We start from the raw sequence: 23,437 nt of genomic DNA, 5'->3' as shown, positions 1-23,437 counted from the left end.
AAGAAATGTTTCCACGTTACTTTAGTTTAAGGAAGAGCTAAAATCTTCTAGGAAGAGGGAGAAAAGGAGTCACTTCTTGATATTTAAACATACAATTTCTGAATAACCTTTTGGCTTAGATCCCATGCATGATCTCAAAATAAGTGTTTTAAAGATAATATGGCAAGTGTGGGTAGTAGTCATGTTTATTGTAAAAGCAAAATTACATTTCAGAAAACAATTATGTAGTGTTTTACTGTCAGAGGCTCCCAACAAATGTATATTGTATATGCCTGTCAAAATGTTAGGAAAGACTGAATGAGGGTACGTGTGGAGTCAGGGGGTCCAAATAATTTTGATTTATAAATTTAAAGTAGGCATTTGCAAAACTTTTGTGCCATTTTGTTCTTAGTGTTATTCAATTTGCAACTTGTGTGTAGTGGTAATCTTCATCAATATTTGTCATTCTATGCATATATATATATATTTATAGTTTAATTTTGGAAGTTTTCATCTCTTTCTTCTGGCACAGTGTGGGGTTTTCTTTGGGGTCTTTTGTACCTCTCTGAAGTAGAAGAAAACCTTGAAACAAAGTGAACGGTAGAGGAAAGTCAGGTGGTTGTTACAACTATGTTATACATAACTTAAAATACCAAGAAACCCGTTAAAATATTTTGCACACGGGTGCAAAATTAACCATTCTTGCCCTCTGAAGGAAAAGTTATTGGAAAAAATGGAAAAGTGATTCAGGAGATTGTAGACAAGTCTGGAGTCGTCAGGGTGAGAATTGAAGGAGATAATGAAAATAAACTGCCCCGTGAAGATGTAAGTACTTTATTCTTTCTTCCTATGATTAGGATTTTATTATCAAAACCAATCATGTTAAATCTTTTCATGAAGAATATGTAGGAAAATATATGTAGAAAGTGAGAATTTCTGGGGCATGACTCAAATGAGTTAAAGTACTACCTTACGGCATCAGAACGGGATCACTATTTTTTTCTCTGCATCATTGTGCAGTTTATAAATACGCAGCCTGCATGGCCTATGCACCCTTTTTTTTCATGGCCAACCTCTAACAGTGGTGATGTCCATGTTACAAAAACATGGTGTCTGTGATTGTGTAGTTTTCTAGGCTAGATGCTTGTGGATTATTTAATGAAGCCAGGTTTGTAACTTTTCTGTGGATACAGAGATCAATTTTTAAGTTTTTTTCAGACTGGCATCTTGCAGTAAATTTTATATGAAACAATTCAAGAAAGGTTTTGTTGGAGTTCGGGGGTTTTTTTGGGTGGGTTTTTTGGTGGGGTTTTTTTGTTGGTTTTTTTTGTTGGTTTTTTTTTTTTTTACTGCTGAAGACTTTTTTTTTAATCTTTCTCCTTAGAGATGTACTTTAGCTGCATAACTAATTTGGGATTTATCTTATATAAGAATATAAGATAAAATCTTCTAAAGGTGCTTCATCTGTAAAGTTGGTTTAATTAGCCACTGGACATGTCCTGGTAAACTATGGATGCTTCTGCACACCTACTATGATAAACACACACAGCAGTTTTGTTGTTGGGGGGGATATAAACGCTCTATGTGAAGGTAACTCAACTGCCCGAATAGGTTTTTGGGAAAGCTGGGCAGTCTTAAGTCCTAAACAGAGAAACCCCTACCCTCATCCCAGTTTGAGCTATTTCTTTGCAGCCTGAGATTCAGTTACTGTCTTTGCTTGTTGAGCTCACTTCTGTAATTTGTTTTATAATTTAAACAAAGTGTTGTTTTGATGATGATCTTTCTGAAAGTAAGATTTGATGCTTTGTTTCTATAGGGGATGGTACCGTTTGTATTTGTTGGTACTAAAGAAAGCATTGGAAATGTCCAAGTTCTTCTAGAATACCACATTGCATATCTAAAGGTGAGTGTATTTCAGAAGAAAGAATCTGTAGAGGAAACTTCGGTTAAGTGACAGAATTTTTGAGCAACAACTTCAGTGGGATTTGCAGTTGATAAACTGTTCCTCTGTATATTGGGATTTAAGGTTTGGTGCCTTGAACCCACCCCTTGTCTGCAGGTATTATGTAGGCTTTTAAATACATTATCATGGTTACTTAGTGCTGTTGGTGTTGAAAGGATTGGACTGTAAGGAACACAGTTTTAAATGGCATTTGGGAAGTAACGTGCAATTTTTTTGTCTATGTTAGTGTTCTGTTGTTCTGATGTCAATGCTCTGTTGGGGTAGGATGGAATTTCTAATAGTAACACTCTAATACTATGTAGTATTAGAACAATTATCCATTTAGGTTAGTTGGCTTTGTATGGAGTTGTGGTGTTGACTTAACAGAGGTAATGAATTTGAATCATGTTACTTTCTCAGTTTGCTTTTTTGTAAATTTGACTACAAAATGCGTGGTGAAGTGTAGTTAAGTAAGGTAATAATAGTCTTTAAAACAGTCTTGCTGCATGGTGATTTAAGATAAAGGTTGTATATTTCTTCCAAAACTCACAGATCGCAGAACTCGTACTTGAATTCATTATTTGCAGTCACCTTCAAGGTGGCGTTAACGCTCCTACAGGAATGCAGGTTTTTAAGATGACTGGATGGATGATGGCATTTTGTGACGGAAAAGAACATTGCTTTATTAGCAAATTTTTTTTGTTTCCTTTTACATAGGAGGTAGAACAACTAAGACTGGAAAGGCTCCAGATTGATGAACAATTGCGTCAGATCGGTATGGGTTTCAGACCTTCTTCCGCTAGAGTTCCTGAAAAAGAAAAGGGTTACACAACTGATGAGAGCACCCTTTCCTCAGTGCAAGGTTCCAGATCCTACAGTGGAAGAGGGCGAGGTCGCAGAGGCCCCAATTACACATCTGGTTACGGTGAGTTTTCTTGAGCATCTATTGAGCAAGTTTGGAATCCACAATTGTCTCTAGATTTCGTTGTGTTCAGCACAGTTGAGTGCAGGTAGGGCTGAAAATTTAGAATTGCCATTTTATTTTTTACATGGCTTAAAACACCTAATTAGATGTACATTCTTGGTGAAGTTAAGTTTTAAATTGAAAAAATGAGCAAACTGAACTCTGGTAAGACCTTATCCTTCAACAGTAGTAGTTACATCATACAAATCTGGGAAAGAGAAAGAGCTACAAATACTCTTCAGGAGACAAAAATAATAAAAAAAATCTGGATTTAGCATTATCTGTTTTGATTGAGGAGGAGAAAAAGCGCTTGTCTGTGATCATGGCCATCTTACGAATGTACTGTTGAAAAGTAAACCAACATAACTTAAAATGGAGACAGCACAAAATCCTGTTTGTTTGGGATTTTTTTCTTTTTTTTTTTTTATTTGGTCACAAACGAACTGGATTTGTTTAAGATGTAGCGAGGTATTCTGATGCATTTTTAAATTAACAAGGAACTGCTATTTGGTTCCCTAGAGGTGTGCACATCCGCTTTTCATTCAGCAGCAGCTCCCCAAATGGAGACAGTCTGCATTTGAATATAGATGTATTCCACAAAGAAACATAGGTGCTCCAGTAAACGGGGCGGGGGGGGAAATCATATTTATTCAATACAGTAAATTACTCTTGATCATCTACATGTAGCTCACTTCTGTTACAAAATCAGACAGATGGCTCTTCTGGATTTTATAGTCTGTCACTGACTGGCTTCTCGGATCTTGCCATGTTGGTCAGGTTGATTCTGATGATAATGCTAATGTTTGTAACTTTGTTTTTACTGTTTCCCAATGAATTGTTTGATTAAACTGTAATGAAAGTTGTTCAGATTGTTTACATACGTTTGGAAAGCTTAGTAGTATTTTTTTCCCCCAAATGGTAAGAATTGTATGTTGGAACCATATGGGTCTAAGTATCTTTATTTCAGAATGGTTAGCAGGAAGAGTTCCTGGATGCTTAAAATAAATAATAGGTGTTGAATTTTCAAGTAGTAAAAAGCTGTGTGGGTTTGATTAGCTTAGAGATGGCGGGAAATCATGGATGCTATTTAATATAAACAGTTAAATTGTTCAGGCAGCATTACAACTGCCAGAAGAGGTTGCTTAGCAACAGCCATCAGCTATAAGGTGGCAAAGTTGTCCTTGGGAATTTCAGAGAAGTTGCCTAGAAACTGCACCAAATGCCTGCAGTGTATACACAAAGAGAGGAAGTACTGCTTAATCCTTGATTTATCCATGTACATAAATTACAGTTTTGGTAATCTTTGAGCCCTTATTTTGCATGTTATTAGAAACTTAGGCTGAGAACCTTAGAAACACAGGTAACATGCTCTATCTGTATTTTATATGTGCATATATTTTTATATATGAGTATGTGTAATATAAAATTATATATACATTTAGATAATTTTATAAGTATGTATTAATAAATGTATTTAATTTTTATATATATGTCATATATATATATATATATATATATATATATATATATATAAATACATAAAACCAGCCATGCTAGCTGGAAGGCTTTCCTGAGAATCTGAAACCAGAATATAATATGAAATCTTGTATTCACTTCCAATTTTCTCTTCCCTTTTGCACAAGGTACAAACTCTGAGCTCTCTAATCCCTCTGAAACAGAATCTGAGAGAAAAGATGAACTTAGTGACTGGTCCTTGGCAGGAGAGGACGACAGAGAAAGCAGACATCAGCGTGACAATAGACGACGTCCTGGAGGACGAGGACGTAGTGTATCTGGAGGTCGTGGGCGTGGTGGACCTCGTGGTGGCAAGTCATCCATTAGCTCTGGTACTGTGTTTCAAATGTATTTTGAATTTAGTTTGTGTTCTTGGCAACTTGCTGTATAACCTCTAAACTCTTTTTAAAGTACTCCATTTTTACATAGTAATCTTAATACATTGGGATTTCAGTAGAGTTGTGTGATAGTTTCTTGTCATGCTCTGTGTTGTTAGATTTCTATTTGCTTATCTTCTGCTCACAGTGATCTTCATTTCCTTCCTCTACTACACACACATAATAATGGTATTGTCAAAGTTTATAAATCTTTGGCATGTTACCTCTGGTTGCCTTCTGAGTTAAGCTTATGTTTAGATACAGAATGAGAGAAGAAATCGTAGCATGGAAGTTACCTTATGTTTTATCAGAAGTTGACTGTGCTAATTTGTAACACCTTAATAGTGTCACAAGTACCATGCTGCTATCAAGTGAAGGGTGTATTTTACACATTTAGCAGTTTTGAGTAAAAGTTCTCCAAATGTCACCTTGGAAATCTTTGTGACAAAATAATATAAGCGCCTGTTGTGGTGCCTCAGAATACTTACTGTTGGATTAGAGTCAGAGGGGAACCCACATGAAATCATAAATGCTGTAGTTCTGCGTATTATACGTTTTCGTAAGGTTGCTTTGTATTTTGAACTTTCAAACACAGATGGAAATCAAATTATATGTAACTGCGGTATCTTAAATGGAAACATTTTGTTTGTTTAGTGCTTAAAGATCCGGACAGCAACCCTTACAGCTTGCTTGATAACACGGAGTCAGACCAGACTGTGGATACCGATGCTAGTGAATCTCACCACAGTAGTAACCGTCGCAGGAGGTCACGCCGGCGAAGGACTGATGAAGATGCTGTTCTCATGGATGGAATGACAGAGTCTGATACAGCTTCTGTTAATGAGAATGGTTTAGGTATGTAAACAGTTGGACAATAGTCCCAGAACAAGCTAAAAAAAAAATGTTGTCCATGTAAGTGTAGTGAAACAAACACTTGTTCATTTTTGTTAGTGACGAATCATTGTTCTGTTAAAGGTTGCTGTCTGATTAAAGAAAGACTTCCTCCATGGTTCTGCCATGAAATCTCCTGTTTACTGAGCTCCACTAGTATTTTCATATGCCTCTTTTTGTAAAAACTGTCTGATGGAGACACCAAAGACTAACTTGTTTCCCATTAGGACTGCTGCTTTCATAGAAAGTGCTGTTGGATCAGCAGTCTGTTTTGTCCTTGGTAACCTCAGTCCCAGTGCAGGAAAGCTACTTAAGTAGCTGTTAATTGTCTCTACCCAGCTTCTGCTTCAGTACTTTCCCTCAGTAAATTTTCTTGATACTCACTGGGACAAGAATATAATCTGTTGCTTAGTAATGTAGAATAAAAACATCTTATTTCATGGGTTATGTGGCAAAAATTTGACATATTGGTTATTTTTAATAAATGAAATCTGAGGTCATTAAGCATATGCCTAAATGTTTTAATGAGCCAAGAGCAAAAAGTAAAATCTAGCTTTTGCATTATTGTGTATGCTTTCAGTATAAAGTTATGTTTTTCTTTCAGCCTGTCTAATTTAGCCTGTCTCTTTAACAGAAGCCATTTTAAATGCCCCATGCTGAAACTGCTGAAGAATTTATTTTTTTTATTTTGTCATCAGAAATAGTTCATGGTAAACTTTGCAATTGCAGATGATAGTGACAAAAAACCCCAGCGACGCAATCGTAGCCGCAGGCGTCGCTTCAGGGGTCAGGCAGAAGATAGACAGCCAGGTAATTCGAGTGGAGCTGTGGGTAATCTCAGGTCAAAAGCATGAGAGAATGTTGTGTCTGCTGTTTTACATATAGCTGCATAATATAAAAAGGTTACTCAATAACTAATAAGACTACTAGATAAGATGAAAGATATTTCTTCTACTAGGAGAACTTATAAAAGTTCTTAATCTGCCTAATGAAACTAATTTATAATGTCTAACTTTTTGCTTGGACATACGAGTTACGCTTCTGATCCAGTTCTCATTGAAGTCAATAGCCAAACTGCTGTTGAGTTCAGTGGTCCAGGATCAAGACAAACATGAAGGTTCATGATCTGCACTCACTTGCATCTGTGCCCTTGCACGGAATGTGACACAACCTTTTCAGCGCTGGCTGAGAAGCAAAGAGTTGGAATGGCAGGATGCGGGCGCCCTGGCAGAGCGCTGTGAGGGAGCTCGCATGGGATCTGCCAGTCCTGTGCCTGTATCAAACTGCTGCTATCAGTCCTCGGCTTTTGTGAACGTTTGTAAGTCATCTACAAATTGAGGGGGGGAAGGAGGAGGAATTTAAATGAAATTGCATGTTTCCAATTTTTTTGTTGTTGTGGCTTGTTGCATTTCTTTTGTGTGTACTAACACTTGAAATGTTAAAGGTGAACTAGCTAATTTTCAATATAATGCCCTATTTAGAAAGTGCTTGTACATACATGGCGTAAGGTAGTAACAGAAGGTCTTCTAGATTGACAGGTTCAAAATTTCACCCATATTTGTCTTCCTTTTATCTGTGGTGCTCATACAACATTTGATTAAGAAGAAAACAGTTGTTGCATTACACTAACTAAAACTTGGGGGAGGAAAAAAAAGCAGCCCACCCTCCTAAAAAAAAAAAACCAAACCCAAAGTAACCCATTACTTTTCAACATTCTAGTTTGTAACAGTGATATGAGTTTATCAAGGGGTGGAAAAAGTAAAAATGGATTTCAGCTTTTACTTCTAAGAAACTAATTTCTGCCAGCAACATAAAGAGATTTTAGTCATCTCGACAATAGCTTCAGTCTCATTCTAAGAACAAAACGAAATTTCCCAAACAAGATTTCTCCGGTTTTTCCTGTTGATGTCTTTGTTCAAGATACCATTTTCAGTTTGCATAATAAATATTTTTAAATGCAACAGTAAGAGCATTTGTAGTTAAGTTATACTGTCCTTGTGAAAAATGCCCTAATAATTTAATCTTTTCATAAACACTTAGTAGGTGTGTAGTGAGTGAAATTAAGACAGAAGGAACTAACATGCTAACAACATACTTAAGTCATTTAGTTGTATAATTCAATTTACATTGCTATACATTTTGGGTTCCTACTACCTACATGAATACTAAGAATCGGTGTCTTACCCTGTGTGCATAAAACACGTTTCATCTTTACATTAGAGGAGTTGGATGCGTAACCTCCTTTTAAAGAAATAATTCTCCTTATGCAGAAACTCACTTGGTCTTGACAATTATGCAGGGACCCAGTTGTAAGAAGTCCCAATTACTGCAGCAGAAAATTCATGTGCTGTACTTCATCTTCTGATTTAGGTTTCATGCAGTCATACCCAAATCCAGAAAAATAGTTCACCTGAATGCATGATGCACTAAATAGAATTGACTGCACTGTTCAACAGATAATGCTTGCCAACTCTAATGTGCTTTAGCTCCTCAAAGATACAAGTGTATATTTAAATCTGTAGTACTACGTAATCTAAAAATAGAATTGACCCTCAAGTGGTGTGGTTACAAGAGGGTGGGATAAGACAAAACCAGGCTATGAGAACATGCACTGAAGTGGTAAAAAGAGGTCAGAAAACCCCTGGCCGGCATCCAGTAAGTGTAGCCCTAACAGTGCAAACATGGCTCGCTCATACAGAGCCCCTCTGTGTGTCTGTACACACACCACAATTAATCCACCCATCCACAAGCCGGAGTTAACGGAGTGGATTGCATTTTGAATACCAGGAGGAGGGTGAGTTCTCTTGCCAATAGCTTCACGAAGTAACAAAGATTTGAATGCCACTTTATCGTAAGTGATACCATATTCTGAACCTCCCCCAATTCTTCTCGTATTTTAACATACCTTCATTTTATCAGTGTGAAATTCTTTACTACTCCAGGTAGTAAAAACCCAATGACACAGTCTGTATTTAAAGAGCCTACAGGCTGATCTCTTCAAACCCAGTACTGAAAGCCCTTATTTTCCAATAAAATTTACAATTGGACCAAAATCAGTATTTTATTAACTTTAAAATTTCACCTTCAGATTGTCATGTTACCACTGATTTAACTGAAAATTGTATTTAACAACAGACACAAATCGATCCTTGCTATGTAGCTGATACCTGTAAGTGTGAAGGCCTTTTGTGAGATGTCTCCCAGTTACAGTGTAACTTGTACAGAAAAGACATATGAAGCTTAATGCTAAATTAGACTTCTGATGTGAGCATCACTGTAATTTTTTTCCTTGAACAGTAACAGTAGCTGATTATATATCACGAGCTGAATCTCAAAGTAGACAGAGAAACCCTCCAAAGGAGACACTAGCCAAAACCAAGAAAGAAACGGTAAGATGATAATTTATTCTCTAATGTATGTTTCCTTTTTTTTTTTCTTCCCTTGCAGCAAAACAGTAAAGGAATGCTTCATTTAGTTTACCCTCATTTGACTACAAATCAATCATTAAAAGCAAAGATGGCCCTGAGTAAAAACTGACACTGACTTGTATGTAGACTATCACTGCAGACTTCAGTGACCAGTGTAATGCTCAAATTAAGTCTTTACACATTTTAAAATATTACACTCACTAATACAGCATTACATAACAAAATGTGAAAACTATCCACAGATGAGTCTTGAGAACTAATCCTCAAAACACTTTATAAATAGAGGATACTAGCTACCATGTTTAGTGACTTGTACAAACTGTTTTAGAAAGAAGTACTGTTGCAAAGATCATAGATTTGAGATCTGTTCTCCTTGAAGGATCAGAATGGCATTACATAGCATAAAAAAATAATACTCAGAACTGACTAAAGCAGAATTCCTTTACTTCTAAAGTAACATTGAACTTACTGCTGCAAGTTACATCCAAGTTTAGTAAAATAAGAAAGATCCATTGCTACATGATTAACAAAATCTATTCTTACCATGGACTTTGAAAGGGGTGTAGAACTCAAGTTTTCAGTTAATTTGTCTAGGCCAATGAAGAAGTTGAGATTGTGAAATAAAACATTCTGGGTATGCTGTCTCAGGGTTACCTTGGCACAATTTCCTCCACAGTGTCTTGATACAAAAGTGATGTAAAAATGACAAGATGAGTAGTAGGATTCTGTAAATGATGGGATACTGGCACAGACAGACAAGGTGTTTCCTATTGCAAAGCTGCTGTGTGAGCCAGAGGGAAATTTAGATTACACTCTGTATTTTTACAGAATTTTTAATATTTCCCTGGTTTTGTTTTTGCAAGGCAAAAGACGCGATTGATGAAAACAGCCCTTCCGAAAAGGCAGTGAATGGTCCGGCTACAACTTCTGGGGATGAGCCTTCTAAACTACAGCACAGCCCTGATGAAAAGAAAGTTACTGTTCAAGAAGATGGAAATAATCAGGAAGAAGCAGTGCTGAATGGTGTTTCATAAACTGAAGTTCCTAGTTTACAGTTCTTTTACATTACATTTAAAATAGTGCTTGTATAAGCTTGCCAAAGATAGAATATGGATCGCCAGTCTTGACACCGCACTTTCAGTTCCTCCATTTTGGAATACAGAAAGGGGAGGGATCCTGAAGAAATCATATGTTAAACATACTTTGACACCTACTGTGTTATAAATATATCATCAGATGTGCCTTGAGATAGTATATGTAACATTTAAATAAACAAAATTGCTGGCTATAGGAAATGTTATTTTGTTTTCAAAATATGGCAAAGATGTGAGGGGGATCCCTAACATAATACTCTTTATGAAAGCATTAGCTGCTTTTGTTACATTTTTAATAATATGCAACCACTTCTTCACCTGAGGAATACTAGAAAGAAATGCAGTCTAAAATATTTTGCACTGAAATGTAATTTCTCCATTAGTTTAGTCTGGAAACTGGTCTGTTTTAATACATGTTTTTTAAATGCTGTATGTAGAGGAAAAATCTGCAGACCACTGGAATACATTTGTTAAATTCTCATAATCTGCAGGGATACTGGGTGACATTGGCAGTGACTGTTCTACATTGAGGCTTTGTTTGGTTTATTTATTAAACTGTACAGTATTTAAAAATCAAACATAGCTTTAGTTAACACTAAGCTGAATTAGTCATGTCCATTAAGACATAACCTGAACTACTGAAAAGATCAATTTCCAGAAAGTTTATTCTGTATAAACTACATATGTTAGTCCTTAGTAGAGTATTTTTATTTTTGTTTTGGTTGTTTGATGTGCAATATGTTTTTTTTGTATGCTGGTAGTAAAAGAAAATAAACTTTGATCTTCCATCTGTTGACTGTTTCTATCAGAAATTTAAATTACTATTGACTTTGTTTTCAAGCTGTTAACACTAACATTTGAAACTTACTTGTGAGGCAGCTTGAACCTCTAACTCTTTCATAAGAGTTTTCTAACATGCTAATCTTCCATTCTTTAAGGAGATGATGTAAAACATCAGTTAACAAGTCTAAAACCAGACTTCTTATCTTGGAGAATCACATAACCTGACTAACATATATAGGAATTAATGCAGATGTAGTTTTTAAGTGATACGTTAGAAGTGTGACACGAAAACACATCTTTTCAGGCACATGAGCAATGAAGCAGAAAACAGGTATGGAAAAACATCCAGGTAGCAAGAGCTGTTGTAAGAAGTCAGAGCAAACTGGTAGTAGTGAAGTTGTGCTGACTTGAAAGAAAAAAATTCTGTCTTACCTGATTTCATCAGAAGTGAATAAGGACAAAACCAAGTATTCTGCACTACCTGTGACTCCAGCTGCTTTACCTGATACAGCCACACTAGAGTTGTACCAACTTGGTTTGGGTATGTATTTCATTTAAGGAGATGCAGAGTTTTTAATATGACTTAAGTGTTGACACTCATAAACAGTGTTCCCTCCTGGAGAGCAAACAGTTAAATTGTTGTAACTGAAGTGTGCACAAGCATCTCAACTGATAAGGCAGCCACAAGAGTGGAGAAAATGTAAAAAATGAGGAAGGGAAAGAAACCCCACAACTATGTTTAAAAAAGTATTATTCAGCAGGGAAAGACTAAGTACAGTAGCATTCTGCATTGGTTTGAAATAACATGTACTCTGGAACTGCTGCATGGCAATGTTCTAGCTGTTTTTTTCACTGCACTTTAATATCTGTAGTAAAGCAAAGTTATGCCCCTCTCTCTATAGGTTCTAAATGTTTTCCATTTCATCCTCACGTTACCAAGTTGATCCTCTCTTCTGAAGGCATCAGACGCTTCCTTACTGTTGTTCAGATAATCCTTACTAAACAGCCTGTAACTAGTCTGCAGAAATGCAGCAACATAGCAGCCAACGTTTACGCAGAGGACACAAGACTACTTACAGGAGTACTCTGAAGTAGAGGCTTGTTACTTCTAGAAAAACAAAAGCTCTGAAATCCATTGTATTCATGAACAGATGGGTGTTAACTCTTACACATGCTGTACAGCAGTTTTACTGCAGTTGCAGAAAGACTTGCAAGATCCTTGGAGTATGACAGAACTCATTGGCCCTAATTCAGACACTTACAAAGACAGCTGCTGGGCTGGGTTAACATTAACACTTCATGCAGCATGATAAATCATGGTGTCATGGATGGTCTTGTAAAGAGTTCCTGTTTCCTAATTACTATAAACGCAAACCCTATGTAAATTCTAATTTTGTAATGCAAGGTAATGTGTAAAACTACAGTACTTATATTACAAGTCTAGAATTTATTAAATGCTATAAAATTCATTAAAAACAAAGTTACTAAAAATACCTGGGACATTCCAGACCCATAAGTAAGTAACACTTAAGAAGGCCACCCAGCCAACCTTGTTTTTCACAAGGCAAACACAACTGTGTACATTATTTCCTGTCCTTTATTTCTTCAGTCAGAGACAACCATACATCTGTCTCAATTCTTCCCATCAAATAAATCCTCTTTTTTTTTCCCACCCCCTCCCCAAACCAATTCATGATGCTGGCTTTGGCATATGAAAGAACAGCAGCGTGAACTTCAAACATAGCTAGTTTAACAAAAATTACGTAACAGCATGTAAGTCTGTCTACCTGTATCTGGTAACATGCATTGGCCCAACGCAGTTATTATTCTTTTACACTGAAAATATCTGAGTGGCAGATTTTGCTGCTTAATAACAAACAGCTACGCAAAAAACTTTTAAGCCTCACTCCCTCACACGTTTCCCCCAAAAGTGACTAAGAAGTGAGTGGGGAGGGAAGTACCTCCCCGAATTCATATTTGCAGCTTCATTTATATTAAGTCAAAGACTGACATTATAACTTTTCTTCAGCCATTTATCAAAAATAATCATTTGCATGGACAAACCCTCTGATTTTCTCTCTCATTCATTTTTTAGCTTGGTCCTCCAGTAAATCTTTAGCTTCATTGATTTTGGCTGCTACGTACGGGGAGCCACCTAGAAGAAAGATAACCTCGTGTCACATCAGATGAAAAAAATATTTACCCTCTGTGGTATTAATAATGCCACAGTACACAGGAAAAAAAAAGTGAAGAGTATGGTCTGAAAGTTATTCAAGTTAAAGAACAAACTGCATTATAACTCAAGCCATGTAAGTTTACGCACACAGTCACTGCAGTAGCTAAGTGTGCAGACAGCTCATTCCTGTTAGGTTGCTTTTAGTTTATTGGAGTGGGGTTTTTCTCAAGTTTTATCGGTCATAAATGAAGTGGTCACTAATGACTTAGCATACAGTTTGTTGAGAATTCAGAAGCATTAAACGAACAAGTCTGCAGATAAAACTTTCTCCCCTAGTTCAAGGCCAGCATATGAACTGCTGCTGGACTAGTTCAGTTTTTAAACGGGACAAGTGACTTGGGAAGATACTGAAAGAGAATCCACAATGCAAGTGCACTGAAATTGTAACTAACTGACCATGAGGTGCAAAGGTCTGTAGCATGTATTTGTAACATGTATACCATGTACTAGTACTAGAATTACTCTATTTACTTGAAGCTTAATTTAACTTACTTAGGTCGTGTAAAACATGTGAAATGCTCCCAGAAGTCTTTGGATAGCTATTTTTAGGTTCTGCATATATGCAGTAAAGTTAATTTTCAAGTTAACTTCCACTAGATATTATCTATGAAAGGCACATCCCAAGGATTATTTGAGATTTTGGTGCATAGAAGTAATGAAGTTGAGCAGTCGCTTTAAAGGAAGCCATTTTACCTTTTAAGTGAGGCTTAAAAAGTTAAATGCCAAGCACTAACATCTGATTCTGATTTACTGAAGTAAACAGAATTTAGAACAGGTATAGATGCTTCAAGTTAATTAATTTTAACTAGATTCTGAGCCTTCAGAGTGCCACAAACAGAAATATTTCATAGTTTAGTGTCTTCAACAGACACTGAAGGCTCAATACTTCCCATTTATGGTGAATTCCCAGTACATTCAAACAAACTCAGACTCACATGGTACATAAAGCACACAAATACACTCTGGGCTTTCATCTAAAATTAAGGCAATTTTAAGTCTCATTTTAACAAATCATGTTTTAGTCTGATATGCACAGAAGATAGAACAAGTAACAAGCTGACCTGCTGAATCTGCCTGCTTGCTTTAGAGCATTCAAACACAAAAATATGCTCCAAAACCATAATGATTAAGGCACCCTAAAATTTGTTTTCACTCAAGAGTTTTCTGGGCTTTTTTTAGTAGCTGAGGTAGTCATATGTCAGTCACTTCTTCCCTACATAGTTCTATTAATCTGTCTTAAAAACATGTATTAATTAATTGGTGTGACCTAACTTACTTACCTTTATCTGGATGATTCAGAAGCATGATCCGTCTATGAGCTTCTCTAATTTTACTTCTGTTGGCTGTAGGGCTTTAAAAGAGAGAGAAAAACTGACTTAAGGCAACCTCATGAAATCCCCCAGATCTTTAAAAGATGTCTTACGACAAGCAAGCACTCTGTCTTATCCATAAACTCTTCGGCTTACACGTATGTTTTTCCTTTCCTATTATTGATGTGTAGCATGTAAGCCCTGGCAAGGGTTTCTAAGGCTTTTCCAAAACACTGTATGCTGAAGAAGACATGCTATAGCAGTCTGAGATGGTGGGGGTCATTTGCACAGTTGAAAAGAAACAGAGCGATGTTGTAACAGTTTTACTGGGACAACTTCCTAAAGGCTGGAGGAAAAAAATAAATCAAGAGCAAATTTTACTTAACAAAAAAACAGCAAACTGTTTATATACAAACTTCACAGGTGGAAGTTGCCTTCAAACAGAAATGGTTCTTATTCTGAATCTTATTAGATAAATTTGTGTATTTGGTCTTAAGTCTCTTGAAGTTTTGGCAGGGATAGCTACCTTACTCATATCTAAGATATTCTAGAATAAGGAATGAATTTACTCCACGTGCAGGAAGTGGGTTTGCAGCACCTTCAGGCTGCATCTATCTGAAATTCACCAGTGACAGGAACCACAAGCAGACAGCACAACCGTGTTCCCCACGCCGAGTAAACCCCAAGGCTTCCTGAATATGGTGTATTTACCTGGACCTGTACGCAGCTTTTGAATGTGCTAGGGATTTGCAGATGTACGGAAGTCCAGCTAGAGTTAGTTTTAAGCAAGCTAACATGCAGCAAAGAATCCCAATTAAGTACAGAAAATCCTGAAAGGCTGCTTGGTATTTCCTGACTTGGCAGTGACATTCCCAGGAGAGGCTGGGCATAGGACAGCCTTAAGCACTGAGAATTATGTCCTCCTCAAACCAGGCCAGCAACTAGGTAACACCATAGCCACCTCTTTACCTTTCATTTCTAATAAATTTCCTTTTACCTCACTCCTAGTATTAAAGCTGCTTCTCGTTTAGTCATTTTGGGTTCAAATCCACCTCTGTAATAACCACTGAAGGCCTGAAAGAGAAAATATGTTCGTTTAAAACCCACCAATTTTTAAGTTTATCAGTTAAAACAACTCATTATTTCTTTAGTAGCTGCTGAGCTTTTTGTCTGTAAGAATACTGCAAAGCTGCTTTTGCGCTTGTAATAAGAAATTCAGCTGGAGTATCATTATTTAAATGAGTACTTAAAATTGCCAAAACAAGTTCTCTATTAGTCAACCACCACCAGAATGTCTGAGATTAGTTCTGTTATTACTGACAAAATTATGCTTAGCATTAGAAGAAAATACAGCAATACTATACAGAGACAATAGTCTGTAGTTATTTCACCAAGTAAACTTTTAAATAAAAAGATGCTACTGATAAAACAAAAACTTACAGGTTTCGGTAGATTCTGAAGCGCTTGTTTTACTTGTGGCTCCATTTGCTTCATAGCTTTTAGTGCATAGCGACCTTAAAGAAATCAGTGTTGAACGAGGCTAAGTATAAAGTTTTGTAAAGATTTAGCAATCCCGTGCAACTGGTAACTTATGGATTAGAGCGTAGAATAAACTTTTGGAGGACATAAAAAAGTAAAAGCGTTGATCTTTTGTTTAGTTACAGCCATGCTTGTCAACACAGGCTCTCCCAAAAGGGCGTCCCGTATCAGCTATTAAACTACCTTAAAATTCATCAGTACTGAAGCCGGCAACGACAAGTACAACTGGGCGTTCAGCACCCTCCCGTCGCCTACAAACCTGCAAATCCGGCTGCCGCTATGGTCAGGCCAACCGCCACCATTGTGCTGGCCTGCACAGGGAAGACATAGAAGTATTCGTTTACCAAAGGGAAAAAAAAAAAAAAAAAAAAAAAAAAAAAAGGAAAAAAAGCCCCCCCGGCGATCTCTACAGCGGGTCGGGCACGTCTATACGTCGAAAACGGCGTGACTAGGGGAAAAGCGGTCACAACGCCACTTCTTCGGCCGCGCCGCTCCGAGTGACCGCAGGGGCGCAGCCACGGCAGCGGGGCCGGGGCTGGGGCTCGCCCAGGGGAGGCGGGACCCCCCCAGCTGCGGGGGACGAGGGAAACCCAGCCCGGCGGCGCTTCAACCCCGCAGAGCACCGGGGCCGAGGCAGGAGCCACCGGCCCCGCCGCGGCCTGTGCGGGGCAGCGCTCTCCCCGCGCGGCCCAGGGCACCGGGCCCCTCGGCTCCGCGCCCGGGCCAAGGACGGGCCGAGTTCCTCGGACCGGGGAAGGGCTTGGGAGCTGCCGGCCCAGACGCAAGCGGTCCCCGGCTCCTACGGCGAGACCCGCCGGGCCCGGGCCCCCCGGCCGCACTCACCATGGCCGCCCCGGCCCCGGGCCCCGGCCCCCGGCCTCGACCCCGGGCACTGGCGATCGCCGGGCCGAGCTCCCGGAGGGCGCCGGCTCGCCGTACGGCAAGCGGGCGGGCCGCAAAGCCTCCACCGGCTGTCGTAAAGCGGCGCGGGGCGGGGAGGGAACCGCGGACACCGCCCCGGGGCAGGCGAGGGGGCCGGGCCCGGCGGGGGCGTGAGGGGCCCGGGGGCAGCCGGCAGGGACCCGTCCCTGAGGAGAGAGAGGAAGAAAGAAAGAAAAAGAAAGAAAAGTGTCCTCGCCTCGGCCGGGGGGCGGCGGGAGCCCTCCGGTGGTGTGCGGGGTCGGAGGCACGGAGGTGGCACCGGTGGGTGTCTGGCAGAGAGGAGCTGCGGGAGAGGTCTGCCCTTGGCCGGGGCGGCGGGGGCTGCAAGGGGAACGGAGCGCGGTGCTGTGGGGTTAGGAACGGGATGGCACAGATCTTCCTGGTCCAGAGCCTTCTCACACGCCAGATTCGGGGCTTTTTTCAGAAAAAGCGGTTTTTCTTCCGTCCCATTTTTCTTGGTTTTTAGTGTAAGTAATTTGCCCCCCCCGACGGTCCCGTTTTTCTGTGAGCTGTGCTCTTGCCACCTCCTTTCTGTCCCTGATGCGTTCCCACCCGAGGCGGGCCGTCTCGGGAGGGCCGTCTGCGGAAAGGCCATGTCGGACACTGACCGGTTCCGGATGGACAAGCTCGGTTACTTGACTGCTGAAGATTACTATGAAACGAGGCAGAATTGCAGGCCTGGTGCTTGTCTTTTCCTATTATTAACGACATACTGTCGTCTCTGCAGCCCAGCAGTCGAGCATCCACCTGTCTGAGTAGTTCGAGTCTGAAGTCACAGTTTTGGAAACTTGGTAAGATGGCAGTGAGACCATGCCAGCCTTTAGCCCTAAGGTACTACTTCAAATTGGTCACAACTCAAAGCTCTGAGCGCTACTGTCTGACCGATACTTAGTTTGCAGGAGTGAAAAGCTTTCGTGTCATCCTCTGTGCTTGTAGGACGTGTCGGTGTCCTCACGGGCTCCTGGAGGACCTAGTGATCAAAGGCAGCTAGCTTTTGGTTGCTTAAGGCCTCGGACTCGCAAGCCCTCCCGTAAGCAGTTTAGTACGAGAGCTGATTGTTGGCTAAGCAGCTTGTAATTTTGCTGGCTCTTGCAGTGGAAGATAGACTTTTTCTTTTCTGCTGTATAGCTTTTGTGAGTACTGAGTTCACTTTGAATATATCATAATTTCAGTTTGAGCTTGAATTATTTTTTTCACTAAAATTTCAAGTGCCTGATTTAGTATCTTCTGAAATAATGTTTGGAGGTAGTCTCCTGTCTCTTTCCTTCCTTGTCATCCAAATAACACTTACAAGAAGATAACCTGCTGCCTTTTAAAGAGGATAGAAGAAAGGTTTTGGCTAAGGCACTTGTACTGTTGTACAGGTGTTTCACGAGATGGAGATGAAACTTTTATATTTGCTAAAGGAATCAAATCCATTCGTTGCAGAGCACAAGGCCCCTGACAGCAATAATACCTTTTCAAATATGGAAAGGGGAGCTAGCAAGTGGAAAACAACTACGAGTTTGTTTTATGGGGGAAGAAAAGTCTGTAGAGATGTATGGGTCTGGTAGCTAACTAGACTTTCTTCATTTGTAGAAGAGAATTTGGTTTTAAGATGGTTTCCTGTTTGTCCCTTTTCTGTCAAAAAGCGGGGGTAATGACTTTACTGGGGCATGACTAGTGCTTAATTTTTCATATCATCTAAACCGAGACAGGGAATCCTTCCCTGTAATTAATTACAAGAGGTTTGATTCTTCCATCTTGACGGAGCCTTTTGCTAGATCCAGATCTTAGTGGCTTTCAGGAAAAAACTACCTGAAAGGGAGTTTTATTGTATTTCTTTCATCACTTTCCCCAGTCCCTGTTTAGAAGGACTCGTAACTCTACTGGCAAAGGGGATTTTGCAGATTTACACTTAGTGGTTCTTTCTGTTGTGAAATTTCTCATTTTTAGAGAAAAAGGGCAGACATAATGAAATGTGCAAACTTCCACATGGGTTGGGAACGGGTTAATAACATACCTTGTCCTTCTCCTGTGACAACCCTTTAAAGAAAAGGCAGAAAGGGAGATCTTGCTTAAGAGAGAGATTTCATCTTTACTGAGGAGAAAGGAAACTTTTATCTGTAAGTGGAAAGGCCTGGCAAGAGTTGTGGTGATATGGAGGAATTTGAATTATTGGTACATGTTTGATACCAGCAATTGGACAAGACTGTTGGCTGAGCCTAGACATGGAATAATTATTTTTTTATTATTAGATGAAATAATTTATAATACATCATTTGAAGATGAAATGTCATAATTCCTTTAAAATATGCTGTATGTATTTTTTACTCCATGAGACAATCCAAACTTCTTTTCTTCCCACAGTTTGTTGCACTTGCCTATCAGATCTAAAGGAGAACTAGACGTGCCCCAGCTTGGACATGACTGTGAGCATGTTATGTTGGATGAAGAAGGCAAAGCCAGAGTTACAAAATGCCACACTTGCTAAGGAAGAGGATATTTTGGAGACTTCTAACATGTTTTGAGTATGGTCTTTTTTCAGGGCTTCTTTAAGTGCCGTGTGTTGCTAGGAGGTATATGATATATGAAATATTCTTCTGCCCGCTGCTAGCTAAAGGGAGAAACAGTTGCTTTCCCTTTCTTAGCACTGCCTGTCTCTAGAGTACTTTGGCATGGGTGATGGGTGTCAGCATTGTATCTCTTTACTCACCACAGTGCCTAAATGCTGCCACTAAACTTTCCAAATCTGTATCAGAATTAAAATAAGTTTTCTCTGCATAGATTTTCAAATAGCTGCTCTAAGCTTGTCTAAATCCCTTTTCCTCCTCTGCTGCTCAGGAAACCTGTATGCAGTGGAGAAAGGGACTGGCTCTTTAAAAGCTAAGTTCATGTCAGTTCACATTTCAACATACAAAGTCAGTAAACACCTATGTATCTGAGTAGCTTTAATAACAAGTGCCTGAAGGGTCAGAGCTGTGATATATTATTTCTGAAACCATAAGGTTTATGAATTTTTACCTTTATATAGGTTGTGTTCTCCAGAAATTAATCATCTAGATGCCTGTCTTAGCAAATAGTGTTTTAAGTCTTGCCATATGCTGAAATTTGATTTTTTTCAGGTTCTGTAGATAAATATTAATCTTGTGCTCATTACATAACAGGTAGCTTCATGGGTTTTAAAGCCTTGGTCCTTCAAGCTAGTACAGCTAGAGCTTTATGGCCACGTTGGTGGTCATGTCGACACAGGGGCACAATGCTGAAATAATAGTTATTACTGCTGATTTATAGGAAGCAGGAATCGGCCATCATTAGGAATATCAAAATCAAACAAAAACAGAAAATGCAGAAAACCTCATGGAACCAGAATTTATATGGGTTTTTCCCCACAAATAAAGTTGGAAGTGACTTCTTTTGCCATCAGAGTTTCCATCTAATTAGAAATCAAAGTTCTGTTCTGTTTGCCTGGTTAGTTCATTTTATAGCACCTGTTCCTCTGGATCTTCTATCGGTCAGCCTTGTGGTGGTGTATGGAAGGTCATTCACAGAGGAAAATTAATAAGCTCTAATGGGCTCAAGTGAAATAGATGTACTACAGTTTTTATCCCTTCTGCAGAATGTCTGTTTTTGAAGTCAGGAGGAAAGCAAAATTATCGTTTAAGAAATACACTCTCAGTTGGAGTACAAAACCTTTTATTTTGCCTACTGTGTTTCTAAACTGCTCCCTTTCTATTTTCCAGAGAAACTCTGAAGCTTTTGTAGTTTCTTTGTCAAGAGTTTTATCCTACTGCTATTTTCAGGTTTTCCACTCTGGGGTTAAAATAACTCATGACAGAAGATTATTTTTCTTTTGGAAGCTTTCTCTTACTGGACTATCCAAAGCAGCTGATATGTAGTACATAAGTAAATTTTCCATTAAAGCAGACTATTTCTGCAGAAATCCGGCAGTACTTTCTCTTAACTGTATCTTCCACAAACTGGACAGGAGGTGAAATAGATAGCTGTGCTTTCACAAGGATTGTGGTGTACCTGCTAAGAGCACCTATAAGGCTGCTAAACATTTGTTTAGGTGAAAATCACAGTTCTATGTTGTCATATGCACAGCTGGCCAAAACTTACATTGCTTCTGCCTGCATGTGCGGTGGCTGAACTACCAAGCTGTTAAAGGCTTGCAGACTTTCACCTTGGGACACCAAGATACAGAATTTCTTGGGCACATTTAGCACATTTTTTACTTCTGTTTTAAGATATATATTGTAAAAATAAAGTTTAGGTAGAATATCTTGGCGGGTTTTTTTCCTGCAAAGTTTTTTCCTGCTTTTTGCCCGTATTCCACCTTCTTTGGCTATGCCAGTCTGTTTCACATCTCTTTTCTTTTTCTTTTCATTTGTCCTTTTTGAGATTCTGCTATCTTTTTGTGTGCCCAACATCTGTACCAGAGTACAATGCTGCACTCTCTTACCTGTGGCTAAATTAGCTTGGTATATGTAGCATCACTTTGTCATTAAATTGATAATCATAATTATTAGAGCATACTGTGGATGACACTAATTATAAACTGAGATTCTCTCACTTGGTAAGAATGGTTGTGGATTTTTTTAATCAAACAAAGTAAGATTTCACTGTAATTTGACACCAGGGATGAAGCGTGTACGTGTGACAGCATATCTGTGTTCGTGACAATCACATGAGAATCCATCCGACTTGCAGTGGGCACTATTTGACTTGCTAGCTCAGTTAAAAAACAGGTTGGATTGTTGGAAAGTGATGGAGGGGCAAGGTTTGTAATTGTTAGTAAATAAGTCACAAAATTCCCTGAAGCTGAACTAAAGAATACAGAATCTAGATGTGACTGTATTCTCTCTCAATAATTTCTAAAGTCATGTTTGATACTTACCATCTTTTACCTGCATTGTCCTGAGTTATGCTTCTTATTTGAGGAAAAAGCAGTGAGATAATGCTGATGTTTTACCAGAGCTATTATGTTATTTCTGGTTTTATGTTGATTGTTATTACTCTTGAGTCTTCATTTTTGAAATTTGTATTCTGCCTGGATTGGTGCTGAAACTTGCATGTCTGTGCTGTGAAACTCTATTAAGTATTAAGAAAACAAGCTTGTGGTAGTTGTAGTGAAGAAATTGGAAAGAGTAAAGCCTTTATTTGCACTGACAATGAATTGCAGTGAGCAATAGTTCTTCAAAACGAAGGTCCTGATTCTTAGGTTTCCCCCACATGGAGATTATCACAGGATCAAGGCCTGAATCAGCTATCAGGTAGGCTCTAGTCCCTTTGTGTAATGTAGGTTTAGATTTGCAACAGAATCTGCTCCTCTTCTACCTAAAGATTACAATTGAAATGTCAACATTGTCAGCCAGCAAGGAAAATTTGGGTGGAGCAGAGAGCAGAAGGTGGGGAAAGAGCAAGAAGAAAGCTACCAGCCTAGGAGAATGGTTTAATGGCATTCTTCAGCCATGAGTTTCTAAGGAGCTTTCTCAGGACATTAGGTGTTTTTCTGAGGAGAGAGCAGAGGGTTTTGCAGTTGTGTTGGTGATATTAAGGTTGAAAGTTGAAAGTGTAATGCACAGGTTGATGATGGAAGCAGTAACAGGCAATATTGGGTTTGCATTTTGCTGTTGGTTTGCATGTTACACTGCATTAAAAAGAATCACTGGATTAGGTGGAACCATCAAGAGGAAGGGGGAGATTGCTCCTTTTCATTAAGAGCAGCTGACTGACTTTGGGAGAGAAGACTCAAGACAGTAGGCAGAGCAAGAAACAAATTTAAGAACCACGGCAAAAAACAGAGAGGCTTTTGCTCAAGTGGGAATATAGGTTGAAAGGATTAGAGGGCATGTGGTCAGACCTATAGATGATAAGAATGAAAACTTCCTAGGGACTATGCAGAGATTGTTGCAACCCAAACAGCCATCGAATTACCTGAAGACAAGCATGGAAAACACTACCCTTTAAATACATAGTAGACAAGAAATAATTCATGTATAAGCCTTTTTACTGTTCTGATAGGATTATTTAATAAAAGTGCTGCTGAGAGACTGGTGTATGTGGAATGGTGAATGTGGTGTGTCTGCAATGTTGTAAGTTTTTTGGTTGTGAGTTTGGTTTTTTTTCCTTTTTCTTGAAACATGCAAGTTTATCTGGATTTCACTTAGGAAGAAACCTACTCTGTGGTGGACTGCTAGCCAGTGAAGGGTACTGCACAAAGCACATCCTGCTCTCCCCACTTCAGTAGTGACATTCTGCAGCGAGTGGAAAGGGAGCAGTATGAGACCAGCACATCAGTTGTGGTTTTTTTTTCTGGGAGAAGCTGGAAGGGTAGTCTAGGTCTTCTGGAACACCTCATTTGGGAAGGAGGGGAAGGGACTAGGGACACCTCTAAATGTCCATTCTGTCCATTCTTACAGTAGGGACACTGGGGAGGTGTGGCCTTACCAGAC

General features: G+C 39.1%; 2 protein-coding genes and 1 long non-coding RNA gene across 8 annotated transcripts in view; 2 read left to right on the top strand and 1 right to left on the bottom strand.

Annotated features, from left to right (window-relative positions):
- FXR1 (FMR1 autosomal homolog 1) overlaps window positions 1-10,986 on the top strand; it is a 39,072-nt gene extending 28,086 nt beyond the window's left edge. For 2 of the 5 annotated variants that reach the window (XM_049803420.1, XM_049803423.1), the window contains exons 10-17: window positions 695-804; window positions 1,796-1,882; window positions 2,639-2,846; window positions 4,529-4,732; window positions 5,432-5,632; window positions 6,398-6,478; window positions 8,966-9,057; window positions 9,960-10,986. In XM_049803420.1, the coding sequence (XP_049659377.1) occupies window positions 695-804; window positions 1,796-1,882; window positions 2,639-2,846; window positions 4,529-4,732; window positions 5,432-5,632; window positions 6,398-6,478; window positions 8,966-9,057; window positions 9,960-10,130 (1,154 nt within the window). In that variant the 3' untranslated portion in view covers window positions 10,131-10,986. Of the gene's footprint in view, window positions 1-694; window positions 805-1,795; window positions 1,883-2,638; window positions 2,847-4,528; window positions 4,733-5,431; window positions 5,633-6,397; window positions 6,479-6,701; window positions 6,987-8,965; window positions 9,058-9,959 lie in introns of those variants that run through there. The other 3 variants (XM_049803422.1, XR_007506406.1, XM_049803421.1) reach the window with 3 other exon arrangements.
- Window positions 10,987-12,400: 1,414 nt separating this feature from the next.
- On the bottom strand, window positions 12,401-17,002 carry DNAJC19 (DnaJ heat shock protein family (Hsp40) member C19). Its single transcript, XM_049803425.1, has 6 exons — window positions 16,902-17,002; window positions 16,318-16,369; window positions 15,960-16,033; window positions 15,517-15,593; window positions 14,490-14,560; window positions 12,401-13,128 (listed from the first exon to the last, which is right to left on the bottom strand). The coding sequence occupies exons 1-6, from the start codon at window positions 16,902-16,904 to the stop codon at window positions 13,058-13,060; spliced, it is 348 nt and encodes a 115-aa protein (XP_049659382.1). The 5' UTR covers window positions 16,905-17,002; the 3' UTR covers window positions 12,401-13,057.
- A 94-nt stretch (window positions 17,003-17,096) lies between these two features.
- LOC126039786 (uncharacterized) overlaps window positions 17,097-23,437 on the top strand; it is a 6,878-nt gene continuing 537 nt past the window's right edge. Inside the window, exons 1-2 of one of the 2 annotated variants that reach the window (XR_007506407.1) lie at window positions 17,097-17,791; window positions 19,350-23,437. The exon at window positions 19,350-23,437 is cut by the window's right edge and continues 537 nt beyond it. This is a non-coding gene — a long non-coding RNA (uncharacterized LOC126039786). Of the gene's footprint in view, window positions 17,832-19,349 lie in introns of both variants that reach the window. The other variant, XR_007506408.1, reaches the window with a different exon arrangement.

This window comes from Accipiter gentilis, chromosome 6 (assembly GCF_929443795.1).
Source record: "Accipiter gentilis chromosome 6, bAccGen1.1, whole genome shotgun sequence".
Taxonomy (NCBI): domain Eukaryota; kingdom Metazoa; phylum Chordata; class Aves; order Accipitriformes; family Accipitridae; genus Astur; species Astur gentilis.
This window is presented reverse-complemented; position numbering and strand designations above follow the sequence as displayed.

Coding starts and splice junctions, on each gene's coding strand:
- DNAJC19 (XM_049803425.1), bottom strand. Junction 14,561..15,516: donor GCTTTAATACTAGGAGTGAG/GTAAAAGGAAAT, acceptor TCTCTTTTAAAG/CCCTACAGCCAACAGAAGTA. Junction 13,129..14,489: donor TCTGAATCATCCAGATAAAG/GTAAGTAAGTTA, acceptor TCTTTCTTCTAG/GTGGCTCCCCGTACGTAGCA.